The 22,079-nt window shown below is 36.1% G+C and overlaps 1 protein-coding gene across 2 annotated transcripts in view; it reads right to left on the reverse strand.

The window, feature by feature from the left end:
• Positions 1 to 22,079, reverse strand: part of ADAMTS19 (ADAM metallopeptidase with thrombospondin type 1 motif 19) — a 163,081-nt gene that overhangs the window by 116,909 nt on the left and 24,093 nt on the right. Inside the window, exons 3-6 of one of the 2 annotated variants that reach the window (XM_068666760.1) lie at positions 12,509 to 12,674; positions 4,958 to 5,130; positions 3,161 to 3,226; positions 1,993 to 2,150 (exon numbers count right to left, since the gene is read on the reverse strand). In XM_068666760.1, the coding sequence (XP_068522861.1) occupies positions 1,993 to 2,150; positions 3,161 to 3,226; positions 4,958 to 5,130; positions 12,509 to 12,674 (563 nt within the window). Of the gene's footprint in view, positions 1 to 1,992; positions 2,151 to 3,160; positions 3,245 to 4,957; positions 5,131 to 12,508; positions 12,675 to 22,079 lie in introns of both variants that reach the window. The other variant, XM_068666759.1, reaches the window with a different exon arrangement.

Here is a 22,079-nt window from a genome sequence, read left to right on the forward strand (position 1 = left end):
TGAAGGCTGATTAAGGTAAAAATGGAAAAATGAGAGGAAAGACTTGTGAAATTCTTTATTTCATAATACACTGCTGTTGAGATACAGCTAAGAAGTTCAGCCTAGACAGATTGAAAATGTGTCTAATGTTCTGCACTTGACCATTAAGCTGAGACAACAGACTGGAAGATCAGATGTGGGAGAACAGCCAACTTTGTCAATGTATGGCATAATAATTTTTACTCTCCTGGCAGTGCCAGAGGTGTTGGCTTGAAGGATTTAATGCTTCTTTAAGTTGCTGTTGAAGATTCAGGTACTGCAACTTATCAGAGTAAGGAGACAGGTAACAGGTCACTCAGCAACCCCATGCTTACAGCAATCAAACAGTATGCAACTGATCAATTGCCTTTCAACAATCACAGCATACATTGAGATTCAAGAACCTCTGCTCCCCGTTAGCACTTTTCATTAACCTGCTGCCATGTTGGGTACTTGTCCATTCCTCATGCTGTAGCAAGCTCTCACTTTCCTACTACTCACACTTTTCCTTCTCCATCTAGACTTTCCCCACCAACTCATCACTGCTATTAAAATCAGTCTGGGTCTTAAACTGATAAATTCCCTTCCATTCTGCCATCCCAAAGATGTTTGCTGATAAGCTAATGAAAATTTGTTACAGATGCCATTATCTGCTTTTCTTATTTCTTGTATTTTACATAGTAGTTCACAGGAATGTGAGTGAAGGTCTACCACTTAGCCAACACACAAATGCGTAACAAAAACTCACCTGACTCCTCAAAGAAATAACAATCCATAAAGCAGACAGAACACAATATATAGCGGATGGAGGTTAACAAGAAAAGGGTGTGGGCTTTTTTAAGGAAAGGTAAGCAATCAAACAGCAAAAGTGGCAATAAAACAGTTATCACAGAAAACAGCTGGACTTCAGCATCTGCTGCTTACAGCATGTGACTTGCTCTCCAAAGCAGGGAAATTTAGGTGTGCATTTTTTTTGTTGTTGTGGTTCATAAAACTGAAATTTAGATATTGGGGTACTTAGAACGTAGCTTAATTTTATTAAATGCATATAACTCACAGTGAGATTGCCCTGAATAAATAGCGTAGGATTTTAGGATACCATGTAACCAGTTAGCATGGTATAGCACAACAGTATTCTAATGTTTATTTGGAAGGGCCATCTGAAGATCATCCAGTCCAACCTCCACTGCAAAAATGGGATTAAGCCCAACTCTAGACCAGTTAGAACATCATTCTGTCCTTCTCTTTGGAAAATTGCTGTAGACTGTACTGATACATCAGACTGATGTAGGCTAATACTGATACATGAAGATGCATCCCCCTGGATTTAGAACCTAAATCCACTGCTTTGGAGGAAACAGGTAAGTTGAAGGCATATTTCCTTCTGAATGTGTGAACTGCCTGGTAGAGTTATAATGAACTGCAGATCTGAGCTCACAGCCCTGTGACTACAAAGAATGTACTGTGTACACTATATACCTTGAGCACACAGTGAGACATACTGGTTCTATATCCGTTACGGGGAAGTACAATACAGTAATATGATTAATGTCATGCTGATCTAGTCCCAAAAGGTCTAAATATGCTTTTGTCTTTTGAATGAAAGTATCTGCAGGCCTGTGTGTGCTGTGTCTCTTAAATGAATGAAGGTGGAAAGAAGCATTTGTCCTATAGACAAAGAAACATGAGAATGACCTATCTGTAAATTCAGATATTTACCAACTGGAACTAATGCTTTCTAAATGATCTTTACCACCCCTTTAGTACCTCCTTCTGTTCTAACATTTCAGACTCTAAAAACCACTTCAATTAATGTCAATTGTTTAATTCTGGAAAGAAGCCTCAAGATGCATTCTTTGTCATTCAATACCAAAGTCTTGCTGTATTGATCTGTCAACTTATTTGATCTATTCTTGATCCATAATATTCTTATTATGCCTCTCCCCATTTTTCAGTGCTTATTCTGTATTTTACCTTGTGATAAGTATAGCTGCATCAACTGAAGACATGTCTTCTCCCCAGCTTGTGGACATCTCTAAATGTATATCATTCTTCTTGCCAAACTCTTCATGTTGCCATTTACAAAAACTTTCCAGCATTTTTTCTCCATGATGCCCAATATACATATCTGCCTGGAAATAAATATATACATATATATATTGTTAAAACTGTGATTCTGTAAATACAATTAAGGACTTTCTTTAACTGGAATAGCAAAAGTATTATTTTCATGGCACAGTGCATACATAGAAGAAAGATGGTTTCTGCTTCTGAATTTAAAACCATTCTTTCACATTAAAGTTGCACATGAACACTGAGATGCAGATCTGGTCACCTAGTACCTTGTCCCCTTTAACTGATGATTTTTCACTACCCAAAAAGAAGAAAATATTAATGATGTGAAGATGAACATGAAGAAGAATTGAACATGAGACTTCTACACTTGCTGTGAGGACACTGAAGAAAGAAACACTGGATTTTTATTTTTTTTTTAATTTGAAACATGGATAAGGGGTTGCTTTTTTCTTATGAACTAACTGAAATATGAATGGATTCCCTTTATACTTTGTAGAAGTGAAAACACATCAAGTTGATATTTTCCTGAAATACAGTATAAAACCACAAGTTCCCAAAAAAATGTCAATCAGGTGTGACATCAGCTAGCTTGTCTTTATCCAGAAAGAAAGAACAGGATTTGGGATGATGTCTGAAAGGTGCAATGAAAGAACAGTGCTATACCATAGCAACTTTCATTTGTCTAGCGATTGGCTGACAAAGAACATCAATTCTCCCATTGTTCACCCCGTTAAAGATATTTTTTTTTGCATTGAATTACATGAATTTGAAAAAAAGCAGAACATAAATTTTGTAAATATATAGCCAATTTCCATATGATTTTTTTTAACTGACTTTCAGCTGCAAGCACAGAAAAGTCTCAGTATGTACAGCACATAGATTAGGAAAAATGTGATCTTTACTGGGGCTGCCCAGCACTGTAAATAATTACATAAATAAAAATGTAAAAGCAAACCGAGAAAATCTGTCAGCTATTGAAGTGAGTGAATATTGCTAGACTTCACAGAGAAAAAAGTTCAAGTATCATTACCTTCTACAGACTAACACAAAGATAATGCATACTTACCGGAGTTTCATGAAGGAGGACAAGCTTAGTAACCCGAAGATTCACTTGCAGTCCAAGGCTCTTGTGCTGGAAAAGGTTAAAAACCTAAGATAAAAAAACAGTAAATAAAACCAGGTGCTTGTATTGCACACAACATACTGTAGTCTAAAAATATCAGAACTCAAAGAAACTGTAAAATTCGAATATTTTAGTGTGACTGCTTTAAAATGACTACAAAGCATTAATATATCATGTATTGGTCTTTTGAAAGGAAAGTAGAGCGTAGGTGGTATTTTTTCTGGTAACACAGAAAAGATTTTTCCCCAAAAGGGTCATAGCCCCTTTTTAAAGTTTATCCAGTTCTCCAAACACTTAAGCATGAGATTCAACAGGGCTAAGTGCAGCGTCCTGCACTTTGGTCACAACAACCCCACGCAATGCTACAGGCTTGGGGCAGAGTGGCTCAAAAGCTGTGCAGAGGAAAAGGATCTGGGGGTGCCTGAACATGAGCCAGCAGTGTGCCCATGTGACCGAGAAGGCCAACAGCATCCTGGTTTGTATCAGAAATAGTGTAACCATCCCCCTTTACTCTGCTTTGGTGAGGCTACACCTTGAGTACTGTGTGCAGTTTTGGGCCCCTCACTATAAGAAGGACATTGAGGCCCTAGAACCTGTCCAGAGGGGCTACGAAGCTGGTGAAGGTCCTGGAACACAATTCCTATGAGGAGCAGCTGAGGGAACTGGGGTTGTTTAGTTTGGAGAAGAGGAGGCTCAGGGGAGACCTTATTGCTCTCTACAGCTACCTGAAAGGAAGGTGTGGGGAGCAGGGGGTTGGCCTCTTCTTGCAGATAAATACTGATACGGCTAGAGGGAATGGCCTCAAGCTTCACCAGGGGAGGTTTAGGTTGGAAATTAGGAGAAAATTCTCAGAAAGAGCAGTCAGGCATTGGAATGGGCTGCCCAGGGAGGTGGTGGAGTCACCATCCCTGAGGGTATTTCAGGAAAGCTTGGATGTGGTACTTAGGGACATGGTTTAGTGGGTAATATTGTTGGTAGGGGGATGGTTGGACCAGATCTTGGAGCTCTTTTCCAACCTTAATGATTCTATGATTCTAAGAGTACACTGTTCATAGGAAAATTCCTATTCATTTAAGTGTAGGATCATGGCCATAAGACTTCTCTTCAGGGAGAATAGTTGAAGTTTTTATTTTTTCTTCAGTTTACACTACTTTTTCAGGATAATCTTTTCTTGTACATTACAGATGCTAGTTTTCACTGTTTTAAGCACCAAATGAGTGCAATGAAGTTATAGCTGGGAAGGGATGTAATGCATTACCCCTTTCTTTTCTTTTCTTTTTTCTTTTCTTTCCTTTTCTTTCCTTTTTTTTCCTTTCCTTTCCTTTTCCATGCACTGTTTCATTCACACAGTCCTAAATGTTGTGTGGTTTTGTGTTTTTTTTTTCCATAGCAAGCATAGAATATGAGAAATCATTCGATACACCAACTTTCCCAATAACACAGTGTACTTCTAACCAAAAAATCACCTTGGTCAGCTCCCATTTTCTGGCCACACTAATGATGATATAAAACCACATGGTACAGACAAGTCTGAAGCATCATGGTTTTGTACTGCAAAACACATGGATTAAATCTTGACCGCCATGGTCATGTACTGACTGTCCCTTTATAGGTGCTCAGTCAGAATAATTAAAAGGAGCAATGAAATCCACGATGAAGACCACTATGTATGCATTAGCCTATGCACTATGCATGTATGCATGTTTGGGAAAACACCAAAATTAATTTTAAACTTCCTACCATGTTTAAGATGGTTAGAATAAACCTTCTGGCAGCATCTGTTCCATGATACGAAACCATAGCTGGATCTGCCACAACAACAGTTTCTATGTTGTACTCCTGAGGTAATTTGTAAGAGTATCGTTTTCCTCTTCCACTTTCTGACACTTTCTGATTCTTGGATTTTCTTTTATCTGCAACATAAAAATATTTCTTGATGAATTCACCCTTCAAAGTACTTCTATGGTACTTTTAGGATTTGCTACCTGTGATTAGGACATCACTCTGACAGTGTGGAATGTAATACACGCTTATTTAGCACTGCCAATGCAATTAGGCTCAGGTTGAAGGCCTGATCTACATATGAATGTTAGTTCACACCAGAGAATCAGGCTCAACCACCCTGCTCAAATAAAATCAGGTAGATTCTTTGCATCCTTTCACCTATCACGTTTATAAACTAGTAAATGCCTCCTGGATGGTTTGTGAGAGAAAGCTACATTAATATTAGGTTTAGCAGAAAAGTAGTCTCACTGAGACCGAAGAATTACTATCTCCTCATTTCCATAAATTAGAGACAATATTTTCATGCAATTGATGTATCCTAGTGTAATAGATGACAAATACAGATTTGGTACAAAAATAGTATAAAGAAAATATACATTTTACTGTTTTGCAAAGATGAAAGAACTTTCTAGTGAATCATATAAAGAATTATGTAGGCTACAAATTTGTCAGAAAAAAAAAGTGACGTTTCAGTTACAGGATTAACAGACTGATACAAAGTCAGTGTTGCTATAAACAGCTAATACAAAATAACAAAACAAAATCCTGTTTTCTTCTAAACCTGCAGAAATCTCCAAATCTTAAACACAGTACATTTATAGCAAGACAGAAGACAGAAGTTGCTGCTTTTGTTAATTTTAAATTTTATCTAAAAAAAAAAAAAGAAAAAAAGAAAAAAAACACCATTGTTAATTTAATACCTATGGAAAAAGTAAAACTATTTACTCAGAAACATTTTGAACCAGAAAGTGATCTGATATGCCTACAACAGTTAGCAATGCTTTTGAAATTAATTTCATCCAAAAACAAAATATAAAATGAAAACCCTTGTGGTAACAGTCAAAATCTGGTAGATCCTCTCAGAAGACATAAAACTTTGTGGACTGATCTCATTGAAGTCACTGAAATTAAATGAAATTTTTTCCAGCTTCTACAATGGAATATTGGTCTCTCTGTTTACAAGAAAAGTGATGCTCAAGATGACAATTATAAACACATGTTCTGGAAACAATCAAATATGCAGAAATTCTAAGGAAATGTTTTGCAATTAATCAGTCTCATCTTTAATAGCAAAGTTCCTTCAGTTCACTTTATAACACAAGAATATTCTCAAAAAACAAGTCATGTTTCAGGAAAGTGCTGAAAAATCACCTTAAAAATAACTTGAAGTACAAACTGACTTTAAAATATAAAGTATCTGTGTAAGAAGGACCCATGATTTAACATAAACATATATGTATAGCATAGATTAAACTTAAATATAACATATATATACTTTTGCATGTAAATAGTATACTAAAAGTACTATACTACTTATACTGTATGTACTAAGAATCAATGCTTCAGAAATCTTCTGTAGTCATTTATTGAGAGTTATGTACAAGAGCGATTTAGGCCAGCCTACTACATTTTAAAAAGACTGCTGTACAGCTAGTGACAATGTAAGATTTGCAAACACAGATAAGCATACAATATTATTTTTATATGAAAATCTCCATATAATCTTCAGAAATAAATAAAATATTTGATGTTTGATTTCCTAAGTAGAAACAGATACATTCATAAACTAATATTAATTTTAGCCTCTCTCATTTTGATACTTCAAACATTTGTTTAACCTCATATGTACAGCTAGCCCCAAACTTTTCTTATGTTTGGTAACTGGATTTGTAGCCTAGTTTATAAAACATTATATATGCTTTTGTCACTCTTTGGAGAATTGTTTTTAATGAAACTACAGTGTCAGGATTTGCACCAAGAAAACACACCCTATAAGCTATATAACCAACCTACCACACAAACTTTTAATGCTGCAGGAATAGGCTATAGCTCTATATTTAAACAGTAAACTCATTTGAGTTAGAGAAGATCTCTCTTGAGCCATCTGGTCAATCCCAGCTTCCTCCAAGGAGCAGTGATTGATTCCTGTACAGTTTCCAACCACATAGTTTATTCATTGTTCACTTCTTTCTCACTAACTATTGGTTGAAAAGTTTTAATATCAACATGGCTGTTCTGAGAAGTTCGTTAACATACTTTTTTAAAGTTTTAGCTAGAGATCTACTTGTTCAAAACTGACAGTGAGCAGCCCACTATTTAATACAGCATTGTGCTAAATACTAAGACCAACACAGCCCCAGAAACTGTTGAATCCTCTTCAGGATTGTAGTGGATGAGAAGACTGTTCAGCTCCACAGACAAGCTGGCTGCAAGGGGCAGTGCCCCTCATTTGTCTCAGATATCTGCTGGGTTAACAAACCAAAGGACAATCTGTTCTTGGCCAGTCAACCTTTTCCAAATTGCTGGCAGAATTCCCAATCATGTGAGATCTCATTTATCTGAAAATCCTAGCTCTTCCCCCAGACCTTTAGATAAATATAATTGGTAATTTTGGCAGCAGTTGCATTCAAACGACTGCTGTGATTGCTGTCATATGCAGGCAAAACAGGCATTAGGCAAAAACACTTGATTTTTCATACATTCATAAACAAGTTCATAAAAATTGCAAAGAACTCCTCATTATTGAAGGTATAGTAGATAAGAAACAATAACTCCTCTAAAAATACCTATATCAATAATGTCTGTACCAACAAAATAAAAGTCAGATTAACTGAAAAAAAAAAATGCTTCTTCAAATTAAAGATGTATAATTCAGCTCAAAACTTACCCTGGCAAAAATTCTACAGGAATGTTCTGTGCATTAAGACTTTGATTTTTGCTACAACAATAAAAAAACGTGAAGATTTCATACCAATACATTACTTAAACTCACTATTTGTGATTGAAAGAAATCTAGAAATACTCCAGTACTAGTGCTCTAGCAAGAAAGCTAGAAAAATTTGCAAGTATATTTGACATTCAATAGGCTATAAACCAAAAATAACAACACACATCAACAAAGCTAAAAAATTCCTCCTTCCCCACCCGCCCCCCAAAAAAATAACAAAAAGGACTGAATATTGAGCCACTGTAGCACCAGATTGTGTAAAGTACCTGAGTCAACATCATGAAAAAGCTAGGACTACAAGACTCCTGTACACTTGCCAGCCTTCATGCACAGGAGCTTTCTCTGTGTACACCCACTTCTTGCCCAGACCAGAGGGCCCACCACCATCCCTCCCTATGCTTTGTATTTCCCAGGAAAAGAAGATGAGTGCACTAGTCATATAGAAATTGCAGTATGGTGAATAGAACTCTGGCTGAATATCAAAGAGCTTATGAAGCCATACACACAGCTGACCATAACTCTGTTTTAGTTTCAACATGGATTTAGAAGTCTTAATGCAGAAAGACAACTTGCTTCTGACCAAAGGAATGAGAACCAACACCTCAAGCAGCACCACTCTCTTCTAGTGCAATCTCAAAACTCTAGACCTATGATCAAGATTATTTATGCATAATTTCATGATTATCAGATAAAAACTGCATTTAGAGTAAGAACTAACATAGCTTTCCCAGCTAACAGCCCAGTCTTCATCTCATAAAGTCAAACTTCTGCCTTTGATCCAGTTTCAACTTGGATATTTTTTTTTTCTGCAAAAATAGCATCGCTCCAAGTGCACAGTCTTCTTATAACTCAGAAAAACAGCATATTGCTGATTGTCAGCAATGTAAAAGAAGAGGCTTCCAGTCTCTAAAACACAGAAGAGATACAATATTCAATATTCAATGCCAGCACGCTCATTCATTAGTCTGTGTGAAAAGGAATGAATATTTTAGAAGATTATCTCTCCCCTCCACCCATGAACCCTGAGTGCCTTATGCATGCGCCATGACCTCGGTAAACTCTAAAATCAACTTCAGGCTGCAACAAGTGCTTCATATTAAGCAGAAGGAAAAGAGATTAGTTTTTCAATGTAGACCTTTGCTCTAATAGTAACTGCTTCTTTTCTGATTTCTCTGTAACACACTTCTAATCTAGTTTGATTTTAAATGAGCCATGTGGTAGAAGGTGTGGAGTGTCAGGTCTGTGTATATGCAACTGGCTCACATACGTAAATAAATCACACACGCGTGCAATGAAAGGATATTCAACACATTCCCACAAATCCAGAAAGCATATGTTTCCATCAGCATGATTATCTCCCTCCCCCAGCTAGTAAGAAAAAAACGCACCCCATTCACAAAAACAAGTTCTTTGTTCTCCCCAAACAAGTTCCCCTGTGCAGCATCTTTCAATCCAGCCTGCAACAGCTACAGACAACAAACAATACCTTCTTTGATTGCCTCCTTTAGTTCTGCATGAAAAGCCATTATATCCAGTAGTTATCTTTCAACACCTCCAGTACCGACATTCATTCCTTTTAATAATTACAATTCATCATTGGCAATATATATTTGCTTGATATGTAGCCAGTCTTTGAGATCAATTTGGCTCAAAACCAGCAGCAGAAATACCTGTTCCAGGACACCTATTCTGACACAAGTACCATAGAAGCAGGAGATCCTGCTGTCAGACAGATCCATACTGCTGAGAAGTTGCCGGACTGCCAAGAAAACATTTAGACTGTGTCACACAGCTACAACTCTACACAGGACAGCTGCATGAAACCTAAGCATATCAGTGCATATCAGTGTGCCCAGTATTTCAGCTGTTTTATCTGTCTTATTAATCTACTTAGTTTAGGATTTGACTTAAAGTTCTCTAATATTGCTGTAAAAGCTCTTTTTTTTTTTTTTTTTTTTTTTTTATTTTATTGCTAGGATTCACCTTTATGGCTGTGCCCATAGCACCATAGCATGAATTTTCTGGTGATATTAGCATATTAGCTAAGGAATATCACACCACCAAGCTGCTCCTGGCATAGACAGCACTTTTATCAATATAACTTACTGCAGCTCTAATAAGTAAAATAACCTGTAATAGCACAGTGAGACTAGTACTGCTGGTGCAACAGAACCAGATAGAAACTGCAGACATTTAAAACCCCCTAGCAAAAAGATTACACCAGCAGATGCTAATCAGTTATGCACAGCTTAAGTTATTTTGAAATTACATGCTAGTAATAAAGATAATGAAACTTATTTCAAAAAAAATATTTGAATCTCTGTTGACAGACTATTTGCACCAAGTCAGAGCCTTGGGCATAAGATTATCAAAACAGAGTAAGCTGACTTTTCCATTTTAGAGCACAAGAGAAAGTGAAAGGATGACTGGTAATGAACATGACAGAAAAATAATTTCCTTACAGAGGAGTCTGCACTTTATTAATTTCCGTACATATCACGGATTGCTGTTTATGAGATGCCTCTCTCCCCTTCCCTACCTGCATGTGCACACACATGCACACTTTTCATTTTCTCTGTTTCTGTCACTCTCAAACACATGCAGGCACACATGCTCTAATTCACTTAGCACTAACAATGATCATAAGAATATCATCAGTCTACAACTTCCTCGTAAGGGGGTGTCGAGAGGCAGGAGACCTTTTCTCCATTAACACCAGCGACAGGACCCGCGGGAACGGGGTTAAGCTGAGGCAGGGGAAGTTTAGGCTGGACATCAGGAAGGGGTTCTTCACAGAGAGAGTGGTTGCACACTGGAACAGGCTCCCCAGGGAAGTGGTCACTGCACCGAGCCTGACTGAATTTAAGAAGAGATTGGACTGTGCACTTAGTCACATGGTCTGAACTTTTGGGTAGACCTGTGCGGTGTCAAGAGTTGGACTTGATGATCCTTAAGGGTCCCTTCCAACTCAGGATATTCTATGATTCTATGATTCTATGATTCTATATCATAAGAATAACCAGCTTTACATTATGTAGTGACAACTTTTCTTAATATAGAAAATTTTGCTTTTAGATAAGCAGTGGTAATGTAATACAATGTCAGTAAGAGAAATACAGAGCCTGGTAGAGTAAGTTACATGGTATTTACTTAGTTCCTCTTAATAACAACAACAAAAGCCTTGCTTTGTCAATTCATTTTTATTTCAACCTTTGGATGGAAGCCTAATAAAATACAGTAATTCCAGAATGTAAAAAACAAACAAACAACAACAAAAAACTGTCAAGTCTACTCTGTAACCATATAAAACAGACAGTGTGCTAGAAGTGTTCATGAGGAACCACACAGCCAAATAACAGTTTAGGCTGGAAGGGATATCCAGAGCTATGTCAACCCCCGGCTACAAGGTCTCTTATGAGCTATTTCCAGCAACATTTTATAAATCACTGAGGATGCAGACTCCATGGACTCTCAAGGCATTGCCTGCCATCCCTGATGAGGATTTTCTGCCATGTGTCCAACTGAAATTGCCCAGAATGGTACTTAGAACTGTTGTCTTTCATCCTGTCATAGCACATCTCTAAGGAAAGTCTGGCTCTAATTCTCTGTACAGACACTATCAGCACCAGAAAACTGTACTTTCATCCACCCTTCTTTCTTCACCAGTTTGGAAGAACAAATTTGAAGGGAAGAAATTTCCTACTACCTCACCCCAACTGACATGGATTCCAGCTCTCTAGCCATACAAGGTTCCTCTGCTATTTCTCTACCATTTCTCAATATTTTTCTTTTACAAGGTTAGGAGACATAAAGGAAAAACAAAACAAAACAAAACAAAACAAAAAACTAATTTCACACAACAGCATTAAAAATATCCTTAGCTCATGGTGAGGATATCTAAAAGACTAAGATGTCCACTCTCCTTTGAAGAAAAGAAACTGATGATGAAACAACAACAGAGTATTATCTTTCACAAAAGGCTTTTTTTTTCCTCCCCAGTGAACATAACTACATGATCCCTATGCACCAAACTTGGTTGAAACCCTTCTACTTGAAAAACTGTTTCTACCCTCCATTAAGGTTGTATCACAGAGTTATTTTAAGTGGCAATCATAAAACAAGAACAGTGTTATAAAGATCATTTACATTCAGTGTCAAACTTATTTGGAAGTTCAAAACATTAACAACTGAAACTGGAATGAACTTTGCTCATGTTTTAAAACTGAAAATTGAGTACGAGCACTGCACATAGCAAGCAAACCAGCAACTACCAAGACGATAGAGAGGACAAAGAAATAGGTTGTAATTGAAATTAAAAATGGCCAAAATGTTTCTACTTTCAAATATAATCAGTCATTTAAGAAGCAGTACTAACTAACAGTTCCCTCTTCTGAGGGGTGAAACTGCATCCTTAGCATGCCATCCTGAAGTCCACCATAAGTTACTACTACGAGAATAATCAGATATGCTTTTGTTGGTTTTGTTGCCTTTAACTATTATCTACATATCTTAGAATATGTCTACTACATTACGTCTGTTCAGTGAGATTTGTATATTACCTGTAACAACACCACAGTACTGATTCTGAGAAGCTGGCTTTTCAGTTATTTTCTCCTCTACGGACCTTTTTCGTCTGTACACCCTGTGTGCATGACCTGTCACAGCCAAAGTGCGATTGAGTGGCTCAATAAATATGAAGTCCTCATTAATCTGTATAAACCCCATCTGCAAAGGAAAACAAAAGGAACACATAAGATAAGAATCAAATAAACTATATAATTGTGCACACAGTTCTGCAGAAGGAAAACACACACACCACACACAAAAATACACACACACACACACACACACACAAAGCTCCATTTAAGAAAACCCTTTGTTTTAGTAACCTTACTAGCAAGGTGACTACCTTCATATTTTACAAGTCCTTTTACTTCAGTTGCATAAATTTCATTTATTTCAATGAAATGTGTGGGTGGGTGGCTACATGCCAGTAGCAGATGCTCAGTAAAAGATCTGGAATGTTAAAAGCTTGCTTTGGGAGACCCACGGGGTCATTTAAATATGTACAGCATGTACAGAAAAGTCTATACACTAGCTCTATAACTCAATGTATTGTCAATTTTTTTGATAATTGTATTTAATGAAAAAACAAGAATAATTTAGGCAGTAAGAATACATCCTGAACATTTATGAAGCTTGAAAAAACTAATGACTCCTTTTGCACATTTTTAACTTAAGTAAGTAGGTAAATAAATAAGCAAACAGACAGCAATTCCTCCCAGGTTACCAGCAGCTAAAACAGAAAAACTTTCTATTATAGCCATTTAAATGGTTAGCTTTTTTTCCCCACCATGTTTATGCACAGAAACAGACACAAAAATCTAACATACTACATGCACACCTAATACATGTATGACAAGAGTTTGGTCAAAGTTAAAATAAACAAACAAAAACTTACTTATATAAATACCATCCAACTCTAACTCAGCTTAAACTACTAAAGTCCCAAAACACACAGGTTCCTATCAGAGTCACTAATGCTCAGTGCTCATCTTTTCTTTCTCCCCTTGAATACATGATTAGTAAGACTGACAGTGGAATTTACCATTCTCTAAACCAAAAAAATGTATTAAACAGTTTTACTACAAAAATAAAACACTGTATATATGACTAAAAGAATCGAAGAACTCTTCTGTATATTTCCATGTAGTACAAATAGACAGAAATAGAAAATAAGTTTGTCTCTTCTGGGATTATGTAGACATCATTATCATGTTGGATATTCTGCCTGACATTCAGATAAATCAAAAAGAAATTCTGATCAAAGTAAGAAAATAAAATGAAATTTTATATGTCTTACAAATTATGACTTCCTTCAAACCAGTGTTTACTTTAAGAACAAACACAAGAAAACAAAAACAAAATCTCTCTTCACATTCACATTAAATAAAAGCAAGTACAGGTTTTTAATTTTTTAGTCAGACACACTAGCTGTAGAATCCTGAACAGCTGTTGGAAGTTCATCATTAACATTGTACACAAACTTAAAAGTAGCTGAGTAAGTTTGTCTGTTTTGTTTTCTTCTTGCATGCACTTTTTAGGTCAGTTTACCTTTACCATGAGCTTTGGATGTTACACAGAAGGTCAGCTATGTTCATACTATTAGGTACTTTCTGTACCAGATGGCACTCATCTGTTATGTGGAGCATAATGTTACCTCTATAAGTTTACCCTGATGTAACAATTAGCTAAGCTAATATTTAACTATAAATAGTAAAGTTAAATGAAGTATAATTTAAAAGTAAAAATTTAAAAGTAAATTACTTTAAAAAGTAATTCTCAAATACCTGTAAACTGCATAAAATACTTTCATTTGATTTTTATATCTAACCCTGAATTTTACTCAAGCATCTTTTGTTTGTTTGTTTGTATAAATCATTATTTATGCTAGTAAAATCTGAAATATGCTGATAATTTCTGGATTTAGGACAGATACGTATTTTTGACTCATGTACCTACACAAAAGGCCTTAGCCCTTTAATCTTCAAAAAAGATTGAATCATAAGACATCCAGCATATTTTTTCTGTCTTCATTCCTTTTGCTGTGAAATGAAAATACAGCTTTAAGATGCTGTTCTTCAGATTGCCATCTAGACATACTGAGAAGCTGTGCCAAGATCACTGACATTTTACATTGGTTTTCAGCTCTTTACATCAACTGAACATTAGTCCATCAGTACAGAATTCCAAAAATTATACTCAGTGTCCTCGGCCATAAGTTAAAGAACTGAAAATTGATGTAAAGTTTATTGAATAAAACTAACTTCAGTTATATATATTCAAATGGGTAGTTGTCAGATAAATCTGAGTAACCAAATACGTTTGTGATCATTGTGACTACTTTCAAAAACACATCACTATTCCTCCACCTCTTGAACAATTTCATATTTAATAAAGAGAAGTTGAATCCCTATCCTCGTAATAATGTTCCTAATTTCTCATAATCATTGCAAGTGGAATTAAGATTATCTTCTACTATAAAACTGAACACAGAAAGTAGAGAAATACAAAACCAGGCATTCAAGCACCACACTTTGAAAGTTTTTTCAGATATTGGATGCCAACTGGATGCTAGGACTAAATACAGACTTCAGTCAAAATGGCAAAACCCCTATGTCATGAAGATGCGTAATGAAACAAAGACTAAACAAATGCATGAAATAATGTGCAACTGGGCTAGTACCAGGTAGCTTTTGGTAAGTGAGTTCTGAGGAACTGATCCATTTCACCAATATCAACTGAATAGCTAACAGTGCTTGTAGCTGTAACTGAAAAGCTTACTGGGATGGTGGACTTACCTCATGCAAAAATAACATACCATGTATATTTTTCCCACTGCATTCATTTATGTCTGCATTTTCAAGTTTCTAACCTAAGTAAGATAAAACTTAAATACATCTCAGAGGAGTTCATGCCCAGGACAACATCATTTGGCAAAAAATTCTTCAAACCTCCTAAGAAAGAATGAACTGGGTACTTGTCCTGCATCTTAACCAATCTACACAACATAGTGTGAGCTTAAAACTATAGAGCAGACTTTATTAAATGAGCATGCAAAGTATTATATATTATACAGAACTAAGTATGCACAGTCTGAAATGGACACACATCTACCACATGTATTTTAGAGTGGACATTTGCCCTCATAAATAAAAGTTTTCTACAACATACATTCACATACAAGGACTATCAACTTTCTTAAAATAAACTGATGCAAAAAGCCAATTAAGAACACTAGTCCTCAAAGAAGACCAAATGTTTGCTTTTATCTAACACAAGAAGAGCTGACATCTAAAACATGTCAATACCCACAAAAACAGTACGTGGGTTAGATTTCTTAAGTAAGAAAACTGTTATTTTACATCCAACTGGATCACACAGATCAGAGATGAAGAAAAAAAAAATCTGCATGTTCTGGGCAACTCCAACTGGTGAAAGATACCATACCAGAAACTATTATGGCACATTACTTCAAATATCTGTGTTATAACACTCATGCTACCTTTTTCTTTCCAGCATTCCTTTTCTAAAACTATGGCCTATTATTTTTTCCTGTTTGGAGTATACATAAGGATATTACTTTCTGTCAAGTACCTGTGAAAACCTGAAGTAATATTACTGTTTCTAATAAAATTATATTGCTATGAAAAGATACACAAACATTAAATTTAAATTAATCTGTGAAGACCACCTATGCATATAGTCATCAGATACTGGGCATAAGCCAAGAAATTTCTTGATTAGGAACTAACTTCAATTCCTACATTCTAATTCATTCCTTGCAAAACAATTCAGAGTAGCAGCTTATTATCACTCCAAATTGAAACAACTCAGATTTTGAACATGATGCTGTTTCTTGAAGAATTTACACAACTATGCAGTGAAGGAAAGTAATAAAAATGAATATGCTTTCCTAAGAACTGCAAAGTTAGATAAAGGGATTTTTTTTTTCTTTGCTGTCATTATCACAAAAAATGGAGTAACAGAAAAATATTCATGAATGTGTACTACACCCAGACATTAAGTGGTTCCCATTTTAATATCCTAGGTTATTTTAACATCCCAGAGAAGATTTAGGGCACAGATAATACTGTCAAAAAGAAGACTTTAGCTACCAGAAAATATTTATGAAAGCATCTTGCCAATATGCTGCATTTTCTACACAGAGGTTCGGTGAAATGTAATAATAAATGAAGACATCATGACACAGACTTCAAAGAAATGGCAGAAATATACAATTTTTTATTTTTATTTTTTAAGAATGCAGATTACAGGCTCTGAAGGATGATTTCTCAGTGGTCTACAATTTAGCATTAGTCTCTTAAGTAGTAGTAGTTTTTAACCCAGTTTCTCGGCATATCAAAGGAAAATGCTTCACTCCGCAAGAAACGCACCAGGTGGGCTGACCTTAGCCACCTGCCAAACACCCACCTCGCTGCTCTCTCTCACTTGGATAGTAAGAAATGAAGATAAATTAAAACACCACCTTTCACACCATAAGTGGAGCAGGGGAGGATGATGAGTATGGTCAGCATGTTCTCTGTTGCTCCATCTTTCTCAGACTTTGCCTCTGATTCGGTGTGGGTTGCCCCCATGGGCTGCAGACACTCAGGAGCTCCAGCATGGGCTCTCCAGAGGTTGCAATCTCCTTCAGGGCAGATCCACCTGTGGAGGCCTAGAGTCCTCCATGGGCAGCAGTTTGAATACCTGCTCCAGCATGGTCTTCTCCACTGGCAGCAGGGAGATTTCTGCTCCAGTACCTGGAGAACCTCCTCCTCCTCCCCTTCGTTCTCTGGCCTTTCTCTCTTCATGGATGTTTCTCACATTTTTTTCCTTCCCTCCTCACATGTTTTACCCATTCTTACATACATTGTCACAGAGGTGTTAGCCCCCTGCTGCCAGCACCTGGGTACAGACACCCAGTACAGACATTAAAATAATGATAAAAACAAACAAACAAACAAACCCACAAATCTATGGAACTAGAACAGAACTTGAAATAAGCCTGCCACACTGCTCACACTGACAATGCATGAAGCAGTACAGACTTATGTATCTGCCTACCTACTGCGGGTTATTACTATCAGCTGTATGCTTGCATTTACACATATGTATCTAATAATGGTATGTTCTTCAAAACAAGCAATAGATTCAAAATTTCCGAATTCTCATATGAAATAAGACTCCTACTGTGTTACACCTTTCCTGCCTTTTTTTTTTTCTCTTTATTGATTCCACAAGCATCTCAAACTAGGTATCAGTAAAAAGTGGGCATAACATTGCCTTGTCATGACCTCAATAAAAATCTTCCCTGCAGTTCACTCTCTGTTGTCTTGTGAAGCAGATGCAAGCAGTGTGCAAGGACCAGCTGTAAAAAGCTGCACTTCACAGCCTTACCATGCTGCCTAAAGAACAGAGCGAGACTGTCTTAGGAAATATTCATTCATATCAGATGGAGGAAGTCTTCAATATTGAAACCATCAGCACTCAGATATTCATGTGAGAGATGGATCAGTTCCTCAGAACTCAATTTATGCCACCTATAGTATAAAAATGAAACTTTCTTCAGTGTACATTGGAAAAGATTATTCTTATTTACTATTTCAATACTTGCCAATTTTAAAACATATTGTGGTAATTTAAGGCTTTGTACTCTTAGTAAACTGTCTCAGAATTTAAGATTTTAGTACTGAGGCAAAATCTTTAATTTACATATTGTTGTCCAGTCTGAAGCAGGTTTTCCTCCATGATTTTAAAACTCAAGACTAGTATCAGTATCATGATTCTAACAGTGCTACCAGGATTTGACTATAGCTGAAACGCAGCACAAACAAAAGCCTCTAACTCTCAGTAAAGCACACAACAAAGCAAGCTCAAACATCTTTTCAAACTGCAAATAACAGGGTAAGCACTTTGCATGTTCTCGCTATTCAAACAAGCTACAGCTTTCCGTCCTTAAGTACCTTCATTGCTGAAGGCTGAGGAAACAATTCATAAGTGCCAGCAACTTCTGTCTCCAATTAACTGCATTTCCGGGCTTTGCACAGTATACACATTGTACTTTTCCTAGACGTTTTCTCTGTCTACCTGCTTCTTCCAAGCTGCTGCACAGAATTAGAAGCAGTAAGACCAGGGGGAGGGGCAGTGTTATCTCTATTGATAGGCTTTCAATGCTGAACTGAGACTTAAACCAACTCTTTCTGTCCTTTAAAGGTAGGATTGGGCACTATGTAAGTATATATACTTATGCATAATGTCCTAACTTATAGCACTGATAGAGGGGAAAAAAAGTCAGACTGTTATGCAGACACTATTCAGATCAAAGCGTGCTTTCAGTACTGGCCCCAAAATTTAAGGTCTGTAGAAACATTTTTTTTTTCATGTTTTTTTTTTTTTTTTTTTTTTTTTTTTAACTCTTGCAAATAAAACAACTAGCCGAGGACTTTAAGTAGACATTACCCCGAATCTTTGGTAAAATCACTCCCTACAGGATTCCATTCTCATTATATTTAAGATGATGACTACTTTTATCGACACAAGCTGATACTGCACATGTAAAATAATTTCTTCATTTCTGATAGGTATGAATGAAGTTGTGAAATAGTGAAGCACGCAAAATTGAGATGGGTTAGCACCCATTTCAATGGGTGCTATTATTCACATAACTTTACTCTGCTGAGCAAGATCTCGCAAGCAGAAAGTGGAGAATGAAGTGTAAATTGCTCACAGAAAGGCCACCAATCTAACAGAATCTCATTTGTTGAAAAGAAAATGAAGTAAAGGAGACCAATGGATAAAGAAACTATAGATGCCAGGTCCACCCAGACACAGTTTGTGGTTGTTCCCCCTAAACCTTCCATTTTCCCATTAATTCACTGCCAGCCAAACCCTAAGATGTCTGGCATTTCCGCCAGATTCCAAATTTCATGTTTCTGAGCCAGAAATAAAATATTTCCTTTTTTAGACCTAAGTCTCCCTCTGTAAACACACTATTAGAAATTACTTGTGTATTCAGTACAAATGCTGCCTTAAATTCACAATATACTAATATTTGCAATGATTTTTAAACTGTCCTCACAATGCAGGATGATATCTAAACAAAGTACAGTCCAGTTAAGAAGTAACCACAAACAGTCATTGACAACACCAAAATAAAAATGTTTTAGTAAGGCTGTGCAAGTGCAATAAATTATTTTATAACTCATTTGAGATCTGTCATGTTATATTTCAAGTGTTAGATTTACAGAATGTAAATATCTAAAGTAGATTTTAGCACTTGTCCCTTTCTTTACTGTCTGATGAAAACAATTGAAATATTTTCAAATATTACAATTTTATTTTTTTTTACAGGGCTGTCTTTCAACAAAAATACATAAGAGGCATAATTTTTCAGAATTTCCCTTCTCAAATCTCAATATCCCATTTCTCCGGGAAAATCTTTCATCTAGCAAAGTTGTTCCCACCCTACTTTGCCAGACTGACTGATCACTTACACCACTGAAAAAATTGGTGACTGACAATATTAAGAACATCTATATTAAGCACATATGAACCACTGGACTAGGCCAGAATAAAGGTCAATACTGTAAAGTATCATCTCTCTGACAATGCAGAACAGTAGATAACAAGAAAGAATATAAGAACAGAGCAAATATGTATGTTATACACTCACAGCGTCCACAAACCCCAGAAGCTACGAGTAGCTTTTCAGTACACATGAACTTTAGGTGGAGTAGAAAAAAACAGATCAATTCCTCTTCCTCACATATGTTCATTTCCAAGATTAAAAGTAGAAAAGACTCATTTGCCACACATGAAGGATTCAACTTCTTGAGTATGAGAAAGGATGACTAGATAATAAAAGAAAACTAGTTAGCTTTCTCTTTCCAACCACAGTAAATAAGATCTCAAAAACAAATTAAGAATATTAGTAAAAATTACCCTAAGAAAAAGCTGCAAAATGATCTACTAAGATCCTTAACTACTGAAGATCTACTAAGATCCTTAACTACTGACTTTCAATGACTTACAGAATCCACTTTATTTTGAGATTTATTTTTAAAAGTATCCTTTCCCCTACCTTATAATGAGTAACACATCCATACAAATGCTGTTCTTGTGATTCCTGCACTGCAAATGCTTACAGACATAGCTGGTCTGCTGTCTACTGCTGTCCATAAGTGAACCAGAACTTGAAGAAACTAACAGATTTGTAGCTTTGGAAATGAGTCAATGCTGTCAAATATTTAATAGCGATCTTGCAATTCATTGAAGTTAATAGTTTCTTAAATGTCACTTGAGAGTTGTGACAACTGTAACAAACCTTGGAAACCAGGCATTTGAGGCAGTGTGATGTATGATCACAACTACGAAACTGACAGGGATATGAAATACCTGTTGTTTTTTATTCATGTTTTTCAGATGTTCAGTGGGACCTTAAAACAGTCTGCTTTGATACAGTGACAGTTTCCCCATTACACTAAAAAATAATTTGTATCTTGCAGTCTGAAATCCTTTTGCATATCTCAAGTCTTCTCTCCTATCCCACAAATACCTTTCCTTAGCAACATACACCACATCACACCTCCTCAAAACAAAACCTCTACCCTAGGATCTCCTGCGCTTCTACCAGCAAAACTTTGCTGCCCTACCTCCACAGCCAAAGTGTGCCTCTTCCCTTATAGCCTACTGGGCTGCCCATATTTCTTGCAGGTAACGTGAAACACAAAAACTGATTTCTTTACACAAGAAACTGTCATTCAGCGACTTGATGGTATCTTGCCTCTGTGCTATATAGTATTCCCTAATTCTTAAGCTAATTCCCTAATTCTTAAGCATTATAAGACAACAGACATTGGAGGATGCAAAATTACGTCAAATTACGTCACCTGTAGTTTTATCAGATATTCTCTAAAATGATGCTAACAACAAATACCCACTATATAGTAGACACTCCTGTGACTTTTTTTTTTAGTATCTTCAGAGTATTTTTTAATGGTCACATACATAAAACATCTCACGTTTACAAAACCCATCTGGAAATGCAAGAAATATCACTTGATATTCAAAATCAATTCATATAGCTGTACACTCTGAAGATTACTAGGGAATATTCAGTAATAAAAATCCAAGATATAACAGATTATATAAAGTGAATTGTACCAAGATACAGGCAGAATTAATTTTTCATCTCCCTTTCCTTTTCCATAAAAAATGTTTTGGCAATCTGTTGATTCTATCTAACTTTTCCCTTTTCTTTCTGAACTGTGTTTATAGATGGAAAGTTCCAACTCAAGGTTAAATCAGCAACACCAGAAACACATGTATATTGTATTGTATGTGCCATTAAACTATAGCAAAATAAATAAATAAATATTTAAAAGCAACAACAACAAAAAAAATCCAGGATACCAAATACCACAGCACTGCCAAAATAAAGTTCCAACAGCAACACTGACTTTTGCTCAAAGTGAAATTCTATTTTTTATTTTTTTATTTTTTCTAGCTCTGGAACAGGAATGCTACATTAATTTCCTTTAAAAACTTTACTTCAGATAACAGTTTTTA

Source organism: Anas acuta, chromosome Z (genome assembly GCF_963932015.1).
Source record: "Anas acuta chromosome Z, bAnaAcu1.1, whole genome shotgun sequence".
Lineage (NCBI taxonomy): Eukaryota > Metazoa > Chordata > Aves > Anseriformes > Anatidae > Anas > Anas acuta.